The following is a 21,146-nucleotide window of genomic DNA, read 5'->3' as shown; positions in this document are numbered from 1 at the left end:
ACATATCTAAACACTTGAAAAACAAGGGAAAGAATATTCAGCATACAACTTGCACACATCACTCCATAAATATGTTAAAAACACTGTAAAAGCAAACCGTCACAATAATTAACGACGTTAGGCAAAGCTATTTTTTCACTATTCAGCCACTGCTACTCCTGTTGCTGGTCTGTGTTGAAACATTGTATGGCTTCACAGTAATGAGGACTGTCCTTTATACATGGCTTCAAAGCACATGTGAGGCTATGCTCAAAGACAAAATTTGATAACATGCAGCAAGTTAGTGTTGTGCGCCACTTTTTAAAACTTCTGATGTGGATTACCATATTTACTCGAATCTAACACACTTTCTTTCCAATAAAGTGGGTCCAAAGATTTTGTGTGCATTAGAATCGAGTACGACCCTAAATCTGCGTTACCATATCGCCATTGGCATTTCAAACTAGCCGCCTCGTACGCGCTTCGAGCCTAGCTCCCGTAGCTTTTTCCATGTGCTGTAGTACGTGTGCTTAGGCAGTGCGCTGGCTTAGGCAATGTTTCCTTTGGCGTAGGTTAATGCACCGTCTGTCTTCCCGTTTTCTGCATTTGCTCTATCAGCATGGAAGTGTTGACTGCAAAGACATGCCGAGTTCATCACGATGCTGCAATTAAAAGGAAAGCGATCATGTGTGCGGAGACGGACAGAACATCGCATCGCATCACAGGCGTTCGGTGTTCATGAAACTTGCGTGTGCGACTGGCACAAACAGGAGAGGTGTTCTACAGCGGGGCTGCTACATATGGCATGGCCGTGCAGCCGCTATCTTCAAAGCGATCTGCGACGAAGACAAGAGTCTACACATTTAGGAGCACTGCGCTGTGTTCTCATCGCTTAGTTTGGGTCGAAGCTAGAGGCCGCACACAGGTCAATTCCCTCACTCCAGCGTTTAAGTAGTTTCCGCGGTCATTGAGTGAGACGCGTCCAGGTTTGCTTGCGCGCGGGACACCATGCTTGTTAATTTAGCTAGTAAGCGAATGTTTAAAAGTTTATACGGCCGCTAAAATTACTATCCTTACTTTCGTATAGCTGTCTACTAATTTGCTATCATAGTCAATGCTTTGCCTTTTGGTCGGAACTGCGACTTTTTTTATTTATCGCAACTTGAGTGCATTAGGAGTAAATCATTTGTTTTTTCCAAATGAGAGAAAGTTCTATTTCTGTATAAAAGAATGAGGTGTGCGGAACTGTGAAGGACTTTTCCTTCTTTAGAGTGTTACAATCGAGGGCGCGTTAGAATCGCGTAAATACGGTATATGTGCTAAAACATATAGTAGTATTCATCTATGGACCAGTAACTTTAATTTCCTTCTCACTGAATATACTGGACATGCAACAACCAGTGCCAGTGCCAAATGTAATCTAAGGTCTTCATACTTTACAGTGTACAACCATTTCTTTAAACAATGAACATTGTCAATGTTCTCCCCAGTGTATAACCCTGCGGGTTTATACAAATCATGTTTCTCTCGTTTTGGAGGCAAAACAAGCCTTGTTTCATGAATGGTTTGTGTTTGTGTTTCATGAATGCTGCTTGCCAGCGCTGAAGTTGTTGGGATGCTATGGCACAGTTCAGACTGTTAGCAAGCTAAAATGCCTGCATAAATATTCCCAAGAAAATATGCAACTTTGAGGTAAACCTTCTATGTGACATAAACATTCTACATGATCAGGAAAGAACTTGCCTGATGGAGTGCTACCAGCTGGAATGACTGTTTGGCTTGGTGCTTCAGAATTAGGCGTTGGAGGGGCAACTCTCGAAGGACCCACTTGAACACTGCAGGGGTAGTATTAAAGGTCGAAATTAGTGATGCTCTCGGCCTTGATGAAGGATTGCAAGTGTGCAATTGCAACTTACTTGTTAGACAGCTTCATTAGCGCCTTTCCAGCGGCATTCATCTGCGAGGCACACAGACACAAAGAAACATGAGCAATCGTCACCGTCAACCTCTCATTTTTTCCCTTAACAAACCAAGAAACTAACAAAGCCAAGAGTTACATTAAATGATCACGACTATAAAATGCAATCTTGCTGCAAAATCTGAGCAAAAGCAAAGCAACAATAAGCACAAAATCTTCTAAAAAAATTTAGATTATAGAAATGCAAGCAAATGTATAAATACAGGCATGCAGACAAGAAAAGGAGTACAGTGGGCCCATGCATCAAGATACACAGTCCCTCAACTAGCTATCACTAGCAAAAGATTATTCTCGTATGTGTAAAAGATCAGTGCAGATGTTTCAAATGTATTACTGCAAATGATGTGCAGACACCAAGAAAGCATGCAGGGAACAGCACCAATGCATGCTGCAACTCACCTCAACAAACGATATCGGGAAGATTCCAATTCGGTCCCCCAGTTTTCCTTCAGCCCAATTTTCGTCCACCCTCCGAATCACAGTAATCACATCACCCTGGAAGGCATACCAAAGGCATCGGGTTACAGAAAACACTCGTTACAAAGGCACAAGGAACACATTCATGTCATGTGACATAATTAATTATGGGGTTTTACGTGCCAAAACCACTTCCTGATTATGAGGCACACCGTAGTAGAGGACTCCGGAAATTTCGACCACCTGGGGTTCTTTAACGTGCACCTAAATCTAAGTAAGTGGGTGTTCTTGCATTTCGCCTCCATCGAAATGCGGCCGCCGTGGCCGGGATTCGATCCCGTGACCTCGTGCTCAGCAGCCCAACACCATAGCCACTGAGCAACCACGGCGGGTGTCATGTGACATTATGTTAGCCATTATGTCTACTTCTCCTCTTTTTCACAATTTCTCAGTGATTGGCTGGCAACATGCCAGAATCACATCAGTATGAAGCTAAAGCGCATATAGATATATTACAAAGGCAAGTCTCTTGCTCTTTTATGAAGTAATTAATCAGAAAATTTCGTTATGTAGTACAGTTAAACTTCCATATAGAGAACTTCACTATAATGAAGTTCTCGATACCACAAAGTATTTAACTTTCTATAACTTCTTGTCATAAGAACACCATGTATTTAGAATCCCAATATAAAGAAGTGTGTTTAAACACAATTTCAATATAACGAGATTTCACTGCCGTCGCAAAGGCATACCGAGACAATAAATGGAAACTTCCTCGGGTGCAGATTGTCAAATGGTTGAATTACAAGCAGCTGGTTGCGAATGTTAAAACAGAGCAGCATCATTTTCCGTATAAAATACAAGTGCGATAAGAGCCTATTGCGTCCTGTGCTGTATGCTTCGGGTGCTAGTGAAAGCATGCGAGGGTCAGCCAAGAAGGATGGTGGCTGACACTATAGAAAAATAGTTGAACGAGTCTTCGAGGTGCCTCTACATGCTGATAGAGATAGTGAACACACTGCCAAAGAGCTACCAGAACAAGTGGCAATCACGCTGATAATACCTTGAATACTTAGGTAATTTTTCCCAACAACATCAGGGCACTGAGTAATTTTTTAGCAAACTCAGTGAAATGTCAGTAAGTGACAATGCACAGGTTTGCAGTGTGCTGGCAAGCAACAATTACTCAACAGTTTAAACAAAAGTGCATACAGTAACAGATTGTATCATGCAAATACAACACATGTCTACTGTAACATCTGCCTTTTGTTGTACCAATGCTATTTCATTCATTGTTTCGTGCCATGAATATTCAAGAGCACTAGCAATAGTAGATACAGTCAATTTCCGTTAATTAGACTCTGACAGCACCAACTAAACTGATCTAATTATCCAGCAGGTTGAATTAAACAAGAGGCAGAGAAAATGCCAAAACACTGCTGATTCATTCGGCAGTATTTGGCCAAGTCTAACACCCTAGAATCGAACGCACATCCTCTATTTATGGGTTGAAAGTAAATAACTAACATAGGAATTGCATTTGAGCTCCTAAATGAAGCATAAACCTGATATGCACTTGATGTTTTAGCAAGAAAAGTGTAGAAGGCCCTGGATTCTGGCAATAAGAAACAGATGAAACCAGAAAAGTTTAACTTGCAAGAATAGAAATTTATTTACAATTAACGTCCATCACCATCACTCTCAGACAACACTTTATTCCTGTCTGTGAACCAAAACACGTCGTCCTCTGTATGGCTAATTGCTCATTTGATGTATAAAACAACTCTGCAACAACTGCAAACAGGATGGTGGCCCAAGCACAGACTAATCATTTATCTCTTTCATCCTGCCACAAATGCTGTTCTCAGGAACACCAAAAACAGACCGAAAGAGCCGGGTTGTCATCATTGAGCTGCCACTAAAGCAAGCTAACTGTCCCTTGCTTGCCACCACATTCCTCTCTTTTAAGCCCATTGTCACCGTGCTCTATTCCTCGCCTCTGCAGCATTTGAAACATACATTAAAGTGCATTTGCACGATTTTCTAAGATTTATTTTTGCTATGCACTCAAGCTGTTCTTGGTATCAAAACCTTTTGCACCTGTCAACATTGCCAATTTATGTGGACCTTTCCGTGAATGACAGAGAGCGAGAATTTAAAGGAACAACAGCTTTACTTGAGAGTCACGAAGCCCACTTTTCTTCTATAAAAGTTTACTGTAACCCTCAGCACCATCTTAAGAATTTGGCCATAGACCTCACAACCATTCATATTGTATAAACACATTGCACCAACCTTGCTGTCATACTACATTATTAGAGTTCACTAGGTTGATTTCTGCAACAGGAATGTTAAGGCCAAAATGACCAAGACGAGTCCTACACATTGCACTTATCAGAAGTGCTCTAAACTATTTGGCGACCTTGGAATGATTTGGGAGTAAATAGCACTAAACATGGGAGGACACAGAACAAGAGAACACAGTAGACTGTAGTGACCATCAACTGAAAGGTTTACTGCATGAGATGGCTTATAACCCTTGAAAGGGGAAGAAGAGAATCATAATAAAAAACAGACAGATAACAGCAGATCACTCAATGCGTAAAGCACGATGACTCACTAATCGCAAAGGTAGGCGATTTCTTTAACATTGAGCCCAACAAATGGAATGCTGATATGTGACAGCCTGCTCCGATGAACAGCAAATAGCTCAAAAGGCTTCCCACATATGCTGCTCGTGATACTGTTCTGTGCCCCCCATTTAGCTATGTTTGCCCACTTACCAACTAGCTCAGTTAGGCACATTATTGCTTTGCGTGATGCAGTTTGCCAATGACAGTGATCGTATTTAAACCAAAAAAGCATGTGGCAGTACACACACATAGCCAACAGGGGCTCACAAGAAGAGAGAGAAGGGAGTGCACACCTTGAGGAACGTCAGGCAATCCTTCTCATCGTTGTCACCCATGCGGAAGTCGTAGAGGGCTTTGCACTGAGGGATATGAGATGGCAGGGGCACAACCACTTGGACATAGCTGGCTGGCACAAAGCCTTGTTTGCCGCCCAGCTCCCCGTGGAACCAGTTCTGGTCCACTCGCTTGCGCAGAACTATTATGTCCCCCTTGCGGAATGCCAAGTCCCTGCAAGATCACAGTTTCAATTAAACAACTCTGGCTGAAACTAAACCTTCCTTTTTCTACTATTCAAGAACTACTACTTACTACTACTACAGCGGGCCTTGTATCTGGATGGCAATAGTGTACTGCTATGGCACTCAATAAAGCTACATCGTTAAGTGCGTTTACACAGCAGAATGAAACACCAAGGCCACAGAGACAGCTGACGATGTCCTCAAAAGTCAACAACTCTAAGGCACACAGCCATCTCATAAGAGTGTAACGCTATAATTTTCAAATTATATTATTGGTTAATTTATTCCTACACATTAAAAAAAAAAAACTATGTAATGTGTAACGACAAATACTAACAGTAGTTACAGTTTTCGCAAATGTGAAATACAAAAAGCGGTACCATCATCAATTACTGTATTGGAGCCTCCTGTCAAGGTTCAATGTTGATAGGAATAACTATGTAGCAGCAAAAGAAAGAAAAATTAAGTCGACAAGATTACTCTTGGTGTAAAAGAGTAAAACAAGAAACAGTGAAAAACATGTCAAGGACAAAACTTAATTTGACAAAGCACTGTAAAGACAGCAATGAAAGAAAGTTCACGAAAGCCAGTAATCGACGAAACAGTGGCTGCAGGCCTTTATCAAAGGCCTTGTCCAGTGATCAAATTTATTATCCTGGTGCATAGGATGAACGTGCAGGCTCTTGATTTCTTGGTCATATATGAAGTTCAGTGAATATGAGCTGAACGGTTGCTTTCAAACTGCACCGAAGTGTAACGACTGAAACTCAATGGTATTCTAATTCAGGCATTTCCCTACTTTTTTGGGGGGAGATCCAACTGCAGTGCAAATGCAGTGAGTATCCGCTGTGCTATTCACTGGACACCAATACAAAATAGTCATACATTGTTCATATGCCATGCTCGCAACCAAAATTGTAAGAATTTTATGCCCCAAACTTCAGGAAAAGTAAACAGCATAACTAGCTCAAACCGAGATTCTGCTAGTGAATACTTCTCAAAGCTACATCTGAGCGTAAAGAATGTGTAAAGAGAAAATGAAGGCCAAGTTTCCATTTCATTATTTTGCGTCACAACCAAAGCGCCGGAATGTCAGTGTAATGCCATGGATTTCCAAGTACTTTCTCATAATTTGGCCGTTCTGGTGCAGCAAATGTTCTCAAAACTTGCTAAATTCAGTCTGACTCCCTTACAGTACAATGTAGCCCACCTTTATTGATTAAATATTAGTTACACTCGAGCAGATGGCATCGCAATACACAATGTCACAGCTGGCTGGTGTAGGAACTTCAAGGCAGAGCTTGGCACTATGTTCTCTGGCTTATCATGATAGTCACCTGCCACAGTAAGAGTGGTCTCTTTGTTATTGGAGATGCACAATTTACTAGAAAAGCTGAACTTGTTTTTATGATTTAGTGTTCCCTCAATACTCGCTGAAATTTCAATGCACTGGTATTTTTGCATTCTATCCCCTTGGAACTGACGCAGCTGTCCTGGCTAGGGAAGGTTTGTTCTTCAAAATAACCAATGAAAAGAAAAAACAAAGCCCCAATGTTATTCATCGAACCTACCATGGTGGCTCAGTGACTTTAGTGTTTTGCTGCTGAGCACAAGGGTGCAGGTATGATTGCTGGCAGAAGTAGCTGTATTTCGATGTTAATGGAATGGAAAAACGCATGCGTGGGGAGCTTTGGCTACTTGCTAAAGAACCCCAGGTGGTCAAAATTAATCCGGAACCCTCCGCTATGACATCCAATTTTAGTTTTATCATGAAATTTTTCCACTACTCCAAAATCAGTTTCAGTGCACCCCACACTAATAATGCCTGTTCACCCAAGTGTCCACTAGGCACTCACCCTGGGTCCTTGGCATCATAGGAGTAGAGGGCTTTGGCACAGGGCATTTGCGGCACCAGTTGCTTGACAAGAGTGCGCACCCCATCGCCGCGACCCGAGGTGGTGTCCCCTCGTGGACTAGCTGACAAGGGCTGGCTGGCCAGCAGGGGCCTCACATGGCCGATGAGAGAGGAACTGCCCAGGAGGGCACCCGAAGGCGACCGGCTGCCGCCACTGCTGCTGCCGCCACCAAGTCGTGGGTTGTTCTTGATGCCCTCCAGAAGACGGACCAGAAGGATGTTGAGCGGGAGCTCATCCACTGAGCACTCAACCTGCAATGCAAAAGCTTAAAATTTAATGCGCATAATAGGCTCCCGTTAGTTCGATTTTTAGGTTAATTCGATCCTGGCCGAAATGTCCCAGCCAGCACCCATGCATTTCTATGAGCCCAAATGAGCCCATCTTCGGCCTGCCCTAAGAAGATATTTAAGCAATAACTGTACTTCACAGTCTGATTATAGTACTTACACAATGCTAACGTGCACTTTTTTTTTTTCATGAAAGTGGGATCAGAAGTTGCCTACGTGGTACAATGGGATACAAAATTAAAATCTGCTTCGCAGTGTTCATATGCTTTGCCGCATAACACGAATGTATTGCGGCGAAGCTGACCTTAAGAAACTGACCACTACTGCGCAACACATAATATAATCTTGACAATTTTTCTTGCTAAAAAAATCAGGTGCACATGAGGTTTCCACTTTGTTTAGGAGCTTTGATGTCATTTTTACGTTAGTTTTCTATACTGAACATATATAAAGTGGGTGAGGATTTGATTAAGGGGTGTGTTAGACTTGGGCCCACGCTGCCAAAGGAATCAGCAGTCTGTTTTGTCATTTTTTCTGCATCTTGTTTAATTCAACCCGCCGGATAATTAAATCAATTTTGTTGGTCCCATCAGGGTCGGCATAAAATTTTCAATGTCTTTTTTTTTGTGTTGTGTTATATGAAGGTCTAAACCCTCTAAGAAGTAATACTGGCACAGATCAGAGTGCCCTAAATAATTTACTAGAATACTTCTTCCTGTGAACCGGTTTCAGCTTCAGTGCCTAGGAGGTGAATGTGCATCGTGACTAAATGGCTCAGTTTCTGAACCAGTTCCTGCAGCTAATAAGAGTGCTCAAGAAACGTGTGCAGCACTCTTATTATTATGAGCAACGCTATCATCCCTAAGCTCACTGTTATACAATTTCAACAACTGTTGCTCTATCATGATGTCATAATAACGTTGATGACGCTAGGTCCAGCATTTTGCGACCAACTTTAGTTTCAAATTAAAATATATTTTTAACCAAACCTTCATGTTTGGTAAACATCACCTTTTTATGTGCAAGACGCATGTGGTAGTTTCTACAACTTCAAAATTAAGAGACAGAAATCCTAACCCGCTCAGCCTCCAATCCAGAGCTGCAATTGTCCTACCAATTTGCGCCAATATCGCAAAGAACAGGCCACGCTGGACCTTGCCACAATTTCCTTTGCTTGCTGTAGACGGGTTGTGCATGTTTGCTCAGCCCGCTGCCAACTGATGGCTTTGTGTGCTCGTTCATATCATCTTGATCCATGCATTGAGATAATATTATCGAAGACTTTTATGTGTCATGAGAAAAACTGCTTAACACCCATAAGTAATGATCATCCATAATGATTACTGCCCAATTATGTTAATGAGGAAAAAAAAAAGGGTTCTCTCAAAAGCCATATAGCAAAGCCAAACAACTCAATGTATGCCTCTGATTCAAATTAATTTTAATTATATTAGCAGGTACAAAAAACAACTTTATTTGCTTATTAAGCATTGTGTTTGTTTGGCTATTCAGGCAGCAGATGAAGCGATGTGTAACAAATTACACATATACTTGAAACATCAAACTGAAGCACTTGCACTTTTCTTCCTTCAGTATGCATTCTGTAATATAGTGGCACTCCAGCAAAAAAAAAGCAGAGATTGGAGGGCAAGCTACTGTTGACATTGTTTTTTTAATCTCTTCTGACAAAATTTTCTTAGCTCATTACTCCATCTAAATAAACCTCTGCCAACATGTACTGTTTACCGTCTCTTGGATACCATTCTGCTACTCAATCACAGGTTATATGTTCTACACCCTGCACAACCTTCCCAGCTCTATATCTTCCTCTTAGTATCAAGTTGTCATATTACCACAATTCTTTCTCAATCAATATGAACCAAATATGGGGTGTAACAGCAGCAAAGCAATTAGGTGGTCAGCCACCTTTGAAAATGTTCATACTGGAAAATACAAAAACCCAAGAATGTGGGAGCTTGAATTGAATGCAATTCTATGGTTTTACATGCCAGAACAACCATCTGATCATGAGACAAGCTGTAGTAGGGAACTCCGGATTAATTTTCACCACCAGCGGCTCTTTAACATGCCCCTAATGCACAGGACACGGGCATTTTTACATTTTGCTGCCATTTAAATGCAGGCACCACGACTGGCGTTTGTTCCCGTGACCTCATTCTTAGCAGCACAGCACCATAGCCGCTAAGCCACTACGGCGAGTGACTTGCAGAGTTCATGCAACCAAGCTGATTGCTGAGCAATTGGCCGCAAACGATCGCTTTGGTCAAAAAGCTGCTGTTTGAGTCAGTTGCTCACTGCTCGATTTTTCGGTTGTGCGAATGCAGTAGCGACACTTCTAAACCAATAAGATAAGCAGGAACTGGATGCCTGTATGTGCTTATGCTTACATTGCGTGGTGAAAGTGGTACGAGCAGATGTGAAAGGCATCAAATGCGAGAATTTTCAGTGCGTTTGACTGCCAGGTCATGCTTGCCAGTGTGGACAATGGGCGCCAATAGTTGCTTTCTGGCCTCCAGTCACAACCGGTTGTGCGACAACCTCAAGTCACTGGTGTGAATGAGCCCCATGCTCTTTTTCTTTTGCATGTTTCTGTATGAATACTAACTAAAACACTGCGCTTTCGAGACGGGCTCGCATGCTACAGAAAATTAAACTGAAACTACATGAAGCAGCGAGATAAATTATTAATAAACAATGTAAGCATAATGCAGCAACGACAAGAAGCGTCCTGATCGTGAAGCCTGTGCGATAGGTTGCAACACAGCCTTACCAGTATCCGGCATTCCGGACAACGAAGTTCCTTGTGCGAGTGAACGATCTCATCCAGGCAGCGCCTGCAGAAGGTGTGCTGGCAAGGAAGTACTTTGCTTGTGCTGTCTAGCTGCTCAAGACAGACAGAGCACTCGAGCAGGTCCGTCAGGAACGCCTCATCCATCCCGATGCTTCACCACACCTGAGCTGTTTCAAGGCATGAAAAACACCGGACAGTGATCAACACGAGCTGTTCTTGTAATAACACAATGAATAAATTGCGTGTCGACCTACCATAGGCGGCTCTTAAGCGCTGCTGACGGAGGAGCCCGCGCGTACTAACGACAGGTACTCATGCGATGTGCTACGCTTAAAAACGGAACCTTGTGCGCTCATTATCCTATTTTAGAGAGGGAGCGTACAGTGCGCACTGTCACGCCGGATGACAGCTTCCGAATCACAAGTGACAACGAAGTTATAGGCGCCCGCATTTGCATAATTGGTCGCATTCTTCGCGAACCGTGTGCGGCCATACAGTCGTTGCGCGTTGCTGTAAAACGAAATCGGTGGAAATAGAAGACGTGACTGCATTTCAGAGCTTACACGGCGCTAAGTTATTACAACGACTATAACCAATAGCTCGTACTACCCACAAAAGTTGCAGCCACAAATTACAGGTAGGCCTATTGGGAGCCGCAGGTGCGATCAATAAACGCAACAAAAAGAATGCTGACTACTTTCGTAGCGACCGCCGCGCTGTTCCATATGAGCAAAATCCACCGCAATTCTACAGCAGATACATTAATGGCAGCTATGCAGGCTGTGGAGCGCCCACTCACCTTTAAACATGATCGTGCTCTTCGACCGCAGAGCTATCTCCATCCTTTTTTTTTTTTTCTTCACATGGTGCGATCAATGCAGCGACACACACTCGACGATATGTAGAGTCCGCATCACTATTGGATACAGCACACACTGCTCACAAGTCGATCTCACAGCAGACTGTACGCTTCCATGAAAAAATAATGCAGTCGCCAGTCAGGCTGGAACTACCCCAACCATCCGGAGGCCTCTGCCCACATTTTGGACTTGCCGAAGCGAGACCTCACACGCTCAAGCTACCTCGCACACACCACCACAACGAAACAAATTCCAAGGGCAACGAAAGCAATTTCTTACTTAAGCAGGAACTAGAGAAATATGGCGCGAAAGTATCATTCCCCGCAGCAAATGCTATCAGTTTCCCGTAATACCGCAGTTTTTAGACAAGTGAATGACAAATGCATAAGCGGATGTGATGTCTGGAGCGCGGGGGCGCGAGGGTGGCGAGGGTAGGTCATTTCCGGCTCATGGTTTATCATGGCGAAGGAGTCGTGATGGGTGTCCGTTATTGAACTCATTGAACTTGTCGTGTATACGTTTTTTTTTTTATTTTCTTTAGATTCACATTGTCGCATGTCGCTGACAACGGACAGACCATGTAACGAAACTCAGCCGGTACTCCGCTTCAACCGTGCTGCCAGCTTGTAAGCTTTGAACATTATTTCTCTCAAATATGGTCCATGCGTCGGGGTCTCAGTCTCAGGTGGTTGTTGAAACACGGCGTCAGTAGTTATGAGCATATATCAAGAGACCTTGCCGCCTTTCTCAGTAGGTATTACGGCACTTCAAGGATACATAACGGCCATTTATTCATTCATGTACTCTGAGTCGCGCAGTTTCCGTCTGCATTCAAAGGTTAGCGACACTTGTATGCACTTTCTCGTTAGAGCGGTTGCACAGGTGTGAACATATCTGTATGGGAAGCTGGGCCGACGTTCCAATGCACTGTTGCTATCAAAGAGAAGTCGCTTCACACATTTCAAATTACAGAACCAACCCGTAGAAACGCGCGAGGCAACACGAAACTGAAGACTCAGAATACACTTTTTTTTTTTCTTTTTCGGATAACAGCTACGTGAAGCGTCGTCATGAGCTGGTTGCGAGCGAGCCTGCGTCGAAGCAGGCCACCCATACTACGCAATGTGGAGCCCGAGACTGTCATCGAGGCCTTCAGGATGCACTGGCTTCGCGCCCTCGAAGTCATCGAGAAGTCGAGGTAGGTCGCCGTAACATCACCTTCTGTGGCTCTGCGAAACCAGATTTCGCCTTGTTAAGATTGCAAAGGGAGTGTTGTTGCTCACGCATTCCGATGCATTTTAAGCTCCGCCTTCCCATTATATCCAACTGGGCTTGTCTTGTCTGTCTCGCCTTACTTTCTCCCGTCTATCGCGCTTCACCGTACTCAAATATCCAATTGAGTATGCAGCGACCCTGCATTTTCAGGTAGCTCCTGATAGCTATGTATTCAGTGAAGTCATAACGCCTCACAATGCCCGCTCACAATCCACTCTAAAACAGCCTTGGCCTTGTTTCTGAGTTTGCCGTGTTAGTTTATTTGGTAATGCACAAATCACTGAATGACACAGGGCATGTTTTGCATAACCCCGCCACTGTTAAAGGGACCCGACGGACCCTGTTTGTTTTCGTACCTTATTATGACCTAGCTTCAAATAATATAATGCCAGGTGTCATTTCTTTTCGCTGGAACGAACACGGTCATATGCTGTATATATCGCGCATGTGTTTACGTAGGCAGAGGAATTAATTTGCCCCCATACCAAAATACAGGCCTTGAATTCAATATCTGAGTGTTATTGTAAACACTGGAATAATTCCAAAGACCTCAAGTTTCTTGTGTGCAGACTAAATAACATTTAATTGTAGGTCCCCAGGAGTCTTGAAGAAAGGCTGAAGGTGACCCATAGAGACAGGTTTAAATAAGACAGGCCGTTGACAAACATCATCCATCAAGGGGGCTGGCGAAACAGGCTAAGCACTTGTGACAGCCTGACAGCCTGAAGTTACATTTGCTGCTTTGATTCAAAATCAAGATGCAGGGTTAATTTATTTGGAACCAAGGTTTGAGCCAACTGCCTTCAATTTACCTTGGTGTTAGTGCCATGATTTTAGGTATGCAGCATTGCCTGTTTCATTGATTGATTGCATGTACTGTTACTGGTATTGGTAAAGCACCTAAGACATAACTCCGACAGATTTAAACATAACTTGCCTTTAATTGCTTTGACCCCAGCACAACATCTGATTGCCTATGCAGATTTTGTCTAGAAAACAAGAATAACATGCTTGATGAGGTCCCTGTGGCAACCTCTTCAAGTAACCAGTGAGGGGGTTTATGAGTGCTTCAGTGACTGAAAGATCGAGAACCCATGTTCTTGAATCCATTGAGATGAAAGTGTGACTAAATAAGGACTAAGAAATAGGAAGGAACACCTTTCGGATATCCTTCTGGTTCCTGAGTTGCCTAAGCTCAACATAGATTTCTGCAATGCAGGGGAGCAAAACCCTTATGTGCATGCTAAGATGCCATTTCCAGCATTGCAGTCACTTGTAAATAACCTCCACTGTGCTCTAATGCACACCATTTACGCACTCTATACAAACGTTCTTGCATCTGTACGTAACGTCTATCCAGCGTAGGGTATTCTACCATTATTCTATATCTTAATAGGCTTTTGGTGAAGAACTTTGCATCTATGCTGAGGTAGACCACATGTCTCTGTGGATAATGTTCATGCATTTTCAGTGGTTACTTTTGTTGAGCAAGAAGTCACAAAATCTGAAAATTTTAGGAATTTAAGCTTAATGTTTGAGGTTCTATCCCCACAGCAACAACAGATGTCACACTTACGTCTGATGCATCGATTAGAAACATTGTTGTACTGCCGTAGTTGATATGCTGCGCATTTCTTTTTAATACTGTTTGAACAAGTTATAAATGGGTCTTTCGCAAGACTTATATAGAGTAGCAGTTTCACCTAAGCTGTAGACCTTAGATTCCTCACTTTCACTACTAGTGGCAATTGTAGTTTGAATAATTGCATTTTTGTTTTCTAACTTTATAAATTTTGCAGCATTCTGATGGTAGTAATCTTAGTTCTGCTTGTAATAGTTACTAGGATTTACCCTTTTTATGTAGATACAGTAAGTTTTCTTCAAATCAGTTTAGTAATTTATGAGAGCATTTATGTATTTTATGTGCATTTGAGTGAGGAAACAGGAGCTTGCGTTATGCTTATAAAAAATACTCTGGACACCCTGCTTGCAAGGTGAATTTGACCAGTTAACCCTTACCCCTCCCACATGCATATTTCCACACAAGATATTCTTAAAATTGCCAGGTGCGTCAAAAGTCCATGGACAGCGCCAGTTTCAGGCAATCTGAAGGAAGTACCTATCCCTTTCAGGTATCTTTTTCTCCCCAAGTTCTTTAGTATGTGCACTTTCTTTCTTGCGCAGTAAGTGAGGTTTATGACTTCTTGTTTTTCAGGAAAATGGTGACATCGTATATACAGGAATTCTGAATTTTTCCAGCAGTGGCAGTATTCTGTGATCTCGGAAAGGCTTGGTGTGCCGAGGTTGACAGTATATTCTACAGTAAACCGATTCTTTGAACTTAGAACAATGAGTGACAGAAAAATGAGTGGGTGGCCTGAAACTGCCGTCAATGATAAAAATGTGAAACGGGTTTGAGAAGACATCCGATGCAAAGCACAGCAAAGCATGCTCAAAGCAGGGAAAGACCTGAAAATCACTGGGACAATGTTAGACGAATGTGTCGCAATGTCTTGAACATGACGAGCTACAAGGTGCAAAAGCTTCACGTGTTGACAGAGCAAATGAGAGACTTACGGCTGCAGATTTGCCGAAAGCTCACGTGGTGCTTTGTTGTGGCACGCCACTGCAATGTTTATGTTCTCTGATGAGAAAATTTTCACAATAGAGCAAAGCACAAACAAGCAAAATGACAGGACTGTGGCGTGAAGTGTCCAGGAGCCAATTCAGTGACAGAGAATCATGGAGAGGTCCGGTCATCCAAGTTAACTAATGATCTGGGCAGCCATAAGATTTGATGGAAAGTCAGAACTCATTTTCATTTCTGAAGGGACAAAACTGAACAAGGAAAATTACCTGGAGGACATCCTGAAAAAACAAATGTCACCTCAATACTATGAAAAAAAATGTGAAAATGAAGCATTTGTCTTTCAGGAAGATTCTGCATCCTTCCAAAAAGCCAAGACAGTGCAGGAGTGCTGCAGAAACACATTTCCTCACTTCATTACTGCACAGGATTGACTGTCAAACTCATCTGACCTCAGTCTAACGTCCTATGCTGTTTTGGATCATTTGAAGGGCAAGGCTTGCAGTACCACCTGCTGCAATCTGCAGTCCTTCAAGCATTCGCTCGTGAAGGAATGGTTCAAAATTTCCCACGACTACTTACTTGCTGTGATGGACGTATTCCCCAAGCATCTAAAGGCTTGTGTTGTGACTAAAGGGAGAATTCTTTGAATATGGCGAGCCTATATTGTTGTTTTGTTTATGTATAATGCATAGCCATAATATCTTTGCTTTTTCAAAAATTCGATATTTTTGATGGCTAAATAAAGCTGTCCAAGAACTTTTGATGCACATGGTATGTGTATTAGCAGTCAGAAAATTCTGCAAGGCTTTATTTTGTACAAATGTCAGTTTGTACCAGCAGTAAACAGGCTAAGACAAGCTTTCTTTGCACTTTTGCAGTGGTGGCACTGTCATGCCCACTGCCGATGACATCACAGGTGTGCTCAACCATTTGGACCAGATGGTCAACTTTCTCATTGACGAGGCCACAAGCGCTGAAGCATCCATACCAAATGGAGGAATGTCCCCGTCATCAGTGGGGCCTATACTGGACTACATGCTCATGGAAGGTGTTTTGGATCGACTATTCCAGTGGTCCCTGTACACTGGGGAGTTCCTTTCAAACCTCAAGTTGGAGCAACTGAGGATATACGAGGTGTGAAATTCAAGAAGACTTTCCTTTTCTTGAGCTGTAATTTCTTTTTTGACCAGCTTTAATGCTTTAGAAAGATGTGCAATTTACAGGTGTGTGCATCAGCCTTTGTGATCTTTTACCTTCTGTTGAGATCTGCAGTGGCTGTACATAAAATGTTACTGGAGCCCACAATTTGACAAAGGGGCTTGCCTCCCTCGGGGCCTTCTGTGAAGTCTGTCTCCTATGCTGTGGTTCATTAAAGAATCCGTGGCACCATATTTTTGAGCTTAAATTATGCATTGCATGTTAAACCATACATGTCCCACAGCAAGCTGGCAAAATTTGAGTGCATTCAGCGCAGTGGGAAATTTATACTTAAATTTCTTAATGTCGCAATTGAACTGTAAAGCAGTCTGGCATCACTGATTGGTGGTGAAATGAATGGCACCACCGGAAACAGCTCCCTCAGGTAACAGAAGCTGGTGTCGAAGGCTATGCTTTTGTATGCTGCAAACACTGGAAACGATTGCAGCAGCTGGAAATACGTCACAGCCACCACGAGTCATTTTTTTTTTTTTTTTTTTGAGTGTGTGTTTTAGCACTTCTCTGTAGTTTGCTACTGCATTTTATCACACAAGTGAAGGAATTGCGAGCATAATGCAGCAGCAATGTCGTTACTACACTGCTTAATGCTAGAGCGTGCAGAGAAAGGCATCCGATGTTGTCTTGACAAACGACACAGAGGTGGCTCCTCAGTTCCAGATATCACACAGCCTTTCCAAAATGACGGTTGCTGTCACAGGGAAGAGGGGAGAGGCAGCGATTTCAAATTGAAATTAAGGGCTAAATGTGCCCTTAACCCAGTTTCTTTGTGTGTATAACCATATTGGACCCTCTACTCTCAGTTACAAATATAAACTGAGAACTGTTGGATGAGCGTGTCATGGCCCCTTTAAGTGTAACTATGACATGTCTTGGCCTTTCTTGCAGTCTTTCACAAAACATCAGAAGAGCTTGGGAAGGGCCTAATTGGGCTTAGAATAATTTTGGGGGGACTATAAACTCGCAGCACAAGCACACAGCCAGACAAATTGAGGTCCATCTAGTATTGTTGGAGGAGGGACAGGTTTATACGTACACATGACATCAAGGCTGCATGACTGTACACACAATGTGCATGCTAGGTTTGTCAATGGCCTGATATCTAATGTTTTATGCTTTTCCTTCCGTCCTTTTTTTTTTTATTATTGAATGTTTTCTTGCTCCATTTTTCAGAGATAATTTTTGTTTCACGTGCATAGGCTGTGGTGGCTGTGACTTCTGCTACCGCTATAAGCTTAAAATGGGAGAGTAAAATACTGTTTGGTGTAGGGTTATCCATTATGTCTTGATGGTAACAAGATTGAACAATTTAGGAACTATTGTTGCAAAATTCTCTCATGTTCGATCCCCTTCTTTTATTAAAATGTTGCAGGCCACCGTGATGTGTTACACTGTCATTGCTTCCCTTTTACCAGCGATCTCACAACCAAGTCTGCCATCTCTGAACATTTAAAAATCGCTCACACAAATGAGTTGATTGCTCATTTGCCATGCCTGCAATGTCCCATTCTAGAAATTGTGAGCACAATTGCACTGTGTGAAATGAGCTGAGCACCACTGTTTTGTGACATCCTTGCAAAGATATGGTGTTAACTGCTTAATGCCTGTAAGTTTATTGCCACTTGCAGTATAGTGTGTTCTCAACTTATTCGGATGTCACATCTGTACTCTTACTCTCAAGTTAGCACTTATGGCTGCAAATTAAAAATATGTTTCTGAAGTAAACTTAAATAATTCTCCATTAGATATGCTTCTTTTTTTCTTTCTTTTGCATGCTGCACTACTTTTTTACAGTGAAGCTGTTAAGGACTACTTTCCCCAGGATTGTGTCCGTGTGTTAACACAAAACTATCATCATCACGATTGGTTCCAGCGTCTTTTTCCACAGCTGGCTCATTGGCGCTCGTCGGCGCTACCACGCGAACACGCTCGTGCCAGTGCTCCCGCATTTGTCGTCCTCGGCATTAATTAATTAATTAAGAAACACAAAGACATAACCAATTTTACAGTGAAGCTGTTAAGGACTAGTTCCTCCAGGATCGCATCTGTGTGTAGACACAAAACTCCTGATACGTGAGCCGATCTCAAAGATAGTACAGTGCTGGGCCGACCCGCGGCAAAGGTAAAACAGGTGTGAAGCACTCCCCATACATGGGCTGATCCCAAAGCTAGTGCAATGCCGGGCTGACCCACGGCGGAGGTGAAGCAGCTGTTAAGCACTCTCCGTACGTCGGTCGACCCCGAAAATAGTGCGATACTGGGCCGACTCGCGGCAGAGGAGAAGCAGGCGTTCAGCACTTTCCATATGTGGGCTGATACTGAAGATAGTGCAATACTGGGCCGACCCACGGTGGAGGTATAGTTTGCCATTAAGAGGCCCACATACACAGCTTCGCTGGTCATCCTTCTGCACAGAGTGGAAGGGCACCGAGGTTTTTTTAATGAAATTACGATTGTAAAACAAACTTATTGCATTAACCACAGCTATCGCCATAATAATGCTTTAAGGAGTACAGACACATACTCTTCAGGTTGTAAAGACTCTACCACATGTTTGTCACTCATAAAAGGACCCTACTTCGCAAGTATGAAGGATCGGAAACATAAAGATACTAAAGTTAATCTTGAAATGCTGGACCTAGCGTCATCGATGCCATTGTGATGTCATTACACAGAGCAAAATTTTCTGATTTCACATATCAGATATATCAGTAGGGCTAGGTATAATGACGCTCCTGAAGAACAGTAATAAGAAAGAGTGGGGCATGCATTTCCTCTGTCTGTGCTCACATGTGGCAGCTGTTTCAGAGAAACAGAGCAAGCCAGTATATTGTGACATCATGATGCATCCACCTCCTATACTGAAACCAAAACTGGTTTATGTAGAAACAAATAATGTAGCAGATTATTCTAGGCAGTTTGTCTGTACACGTTTAATGTCGTTAAAGATGTGTATGTAACAGCAGCATGAACTGGTCCCCACACAGGTTCTCGTGAGTCACTCCCATCATGAGCTGCTGCTGCAGCAGCCCTTCCTGCGGCCCCTGCTGCATTTGCTGGCCTCGTGCACTGACTGTGCCCCACTTGAGGTCGAGAAGCGCCTGGTGGTGTTGCTCAACACCCTCTGTGTCAGTCTCTCCCAGCATCCAGACCTGCTGGAGGTATTCTTCAGTGCCAGCTCCAACCAAGGGCCCGCCAGGTGTGTGCCTTTTTTTGGGAAGACTGACTGCGGCTCCTCCTCTTTCCTAGATGCAGGCAGTGTACTGTACCACTTCCCTAAAGTCCAGTAGCCCTCATTGATTAATGTGTTGGGCACACTGTATGCACCACTCAAATGATACCAGAGCCCGGGAAGCAAGGTGTGTGGAACTTGTTAAAAAATGCAGGAATAGGTGGCAACTTAATAATGAGTGTAAGTCTTTCCACTGTTGACATTCCAAGATGAGAATACTTTATTTTGTACTCATCCCAAGCAGGTGCAGATAGCAGTAGCAAGCGCTACTGCATTTATTTATTTATTTATTTATTTATTTATTTATTTATTTATTTATTTATTTGTTTGTTTGTTTGTTTGTTTGTTTGTTTGTTTATTTATTTATTGCACCCTCAAGGCTTTACAGCATTGTTGAAAAGAGGGGTACAGAAAGAACACTTACAAATTTCACAAGGAGCACCTTACAGAAAACATAAAATCATGAAAAAACATGATAGCATGTGTCATAAGATAAATGGAATGATGAAGATAATGACATAGAAGTCATTGTAGTATGCATGCATGCATAAAAGAGAAGAATACGAAGGCAGGGAAGAGCAAATGCAAACAGAAAAAAAAACTTAAGACATCAAAAGGACCTGCTAAGTCCTTCACGGAATCTGTCCGGGTTAGTAATATTGGCGGTTGAGATGGGCAGGTGATTCCAACCGTATTTTGGTTTTAAAAAAAATGGGAATATGTTACAGCGTATCCTCAAGAAATATGAACATTGCAGTGATGATCAAGGCATGATGATATGAAAGGAGCTGGCTGTATCCAGCGTGATTTAAGCATGTGATTATGATAGTAGATCTTTTGGAAAAGGCAGAGGCAAGAGAATTTTCTGCGCATGACAATGGAAGGAAAATTAAGGATATTTTTTATGGTAGTTGCACTGGACGTTCGATGATAGTTCGGCAGTATGAAAGATGCCAAGTGATGTTGAACTGCTTCAGACATGAACGTCAGGCATCAAGCCTAACGTTTTCAAGCAGGTGCCCATGCACATTTCAAACAATCTAGTGCAGATTATAGCATTACTAAGAGGTCTCTTAGGTACTATTACAGTTAAACCTCAATATAACGAAGTCAGTAAAATCGGCAATTTGCATCGTTATATTGAAATTTCGTTGTGTTGAAAGTTGACTTTTTACAGTATAGTCACCATCAATTTTCCTTGCATGGAAAGAGGCCGCAGAATTTTCCGACTAATCAGGCAATCAAAATAAGCAAATTTGAATGAGTTAACAATTAATTTTGATAAATTTGGGAGTCGGCGACAAATGGTACGGTTTCATGCCACATACGTCAACGATATCTTTACATCGGCCATACGAATGAAGCGAAGCCAGCCACGCTTTCATGTGCACTCTGCCCCCATGGCTGATAGCGTGGCCCACACTCCTACGATGC

General features: G+C 42.7%; 2 protein-coding genes across 7 annotated transcripts in view; one reads left to right on the top strand and one right to left on the bottom strand.

The window, feature by feature from the left end:
- The window catches only part of POSH (SH3 domain containing ring finger posh), a 56,551-nt gene extending 45,124 nt beyond the window's left edge, over window positions 1-11,427 (bottom strand). For both annotated transcript variants that reach the window (XM_050184290.3, XM_055073742.2), the window contains exons 1-7: window positions 11,340-11,427; window positions 10,520-10,707; window positions 7,382-7,692; window positions 5,301-5,514; window positions 2,357-2,452; window positions 1,896-1,936; window positions 1,723-1,814 (exon numbers count right to left, since the gene is read on the bottom strand). In XM_050184290.3, coding sequence (XP_050040247.1) covers window positions 1,723-1,814; window positions 1,896-1,936; window positions 2,357-2,452; window positions 5,301-5,514; window positions 7,382-7,692; window positions 10,520-10,684 — 919 coding nt within the window. In that variant the 5' untranslated portion in view covers window positions 10,685-10,707; window positions 11,340-11,427. The remainder of the gene's footprint in view (window positions 1-1,722; window positions 1,815-1,895; window positions 1,937-2,356; window positions 2,453-5,300; window positions 5,515-7,381; window positions 7,693-10,519; window positions 10,708-11,339) is intronic.
- Window positions 10,870-21,146, top strand: part of LOC126537135 (FHF complex subunit HOOK-interacting protein 1B) — a 41,308-nt gene continuing 31,031 nt past the window's right edge. The window contains exons 1-4 of one of the 5 annotated variants that reach the window (XM_055073744.2): window positions 10,870-12,150; window positions 12,454-12,598; window positions 16,144-16,399; window positions 19,468-19,679. In XM_055073744.2, coding sequence (XP_054929719.1) covers window positions 12,471-12,598; window positions 16,144-16,399; window positions 19,468-19,679 — 596 coding nt within the window. In that variant the 5' untranslated portion in view covers window positions 10,870-12,150; window positions 12,454-12,470. Of the gene's footprint in view, window positions 12,599-16,143; window positions 16,400-19,467; window positions 19,680-21,146 lie in introns of all 5 variants that reach the window. The other 4 variants (XM_050184291.3, XM_055073745.2, XM_055073746.2 and 1 more) reach the window with 4 other exon arrangements.

The sequence above is a fragment of the Dermacentor andersoni genome, chromosome 4 (assembly GCF_023375885.2).
Source record: "Dermacentor andersoni chromosome 4, qqDerAnde1_hic_scaffold, whole genome shotgun sequence".
In the NCBI taxonomy this organism is placed as follows: Eukaryota; Metazoa; Arthropoda; class Arachnida; order Ixodida; family Ixodidae; genus Dermacentor; species Dermacentor andersoni.
This window is presented reverse-complemented; position numbering and strand designations above follow the sequence as displayed.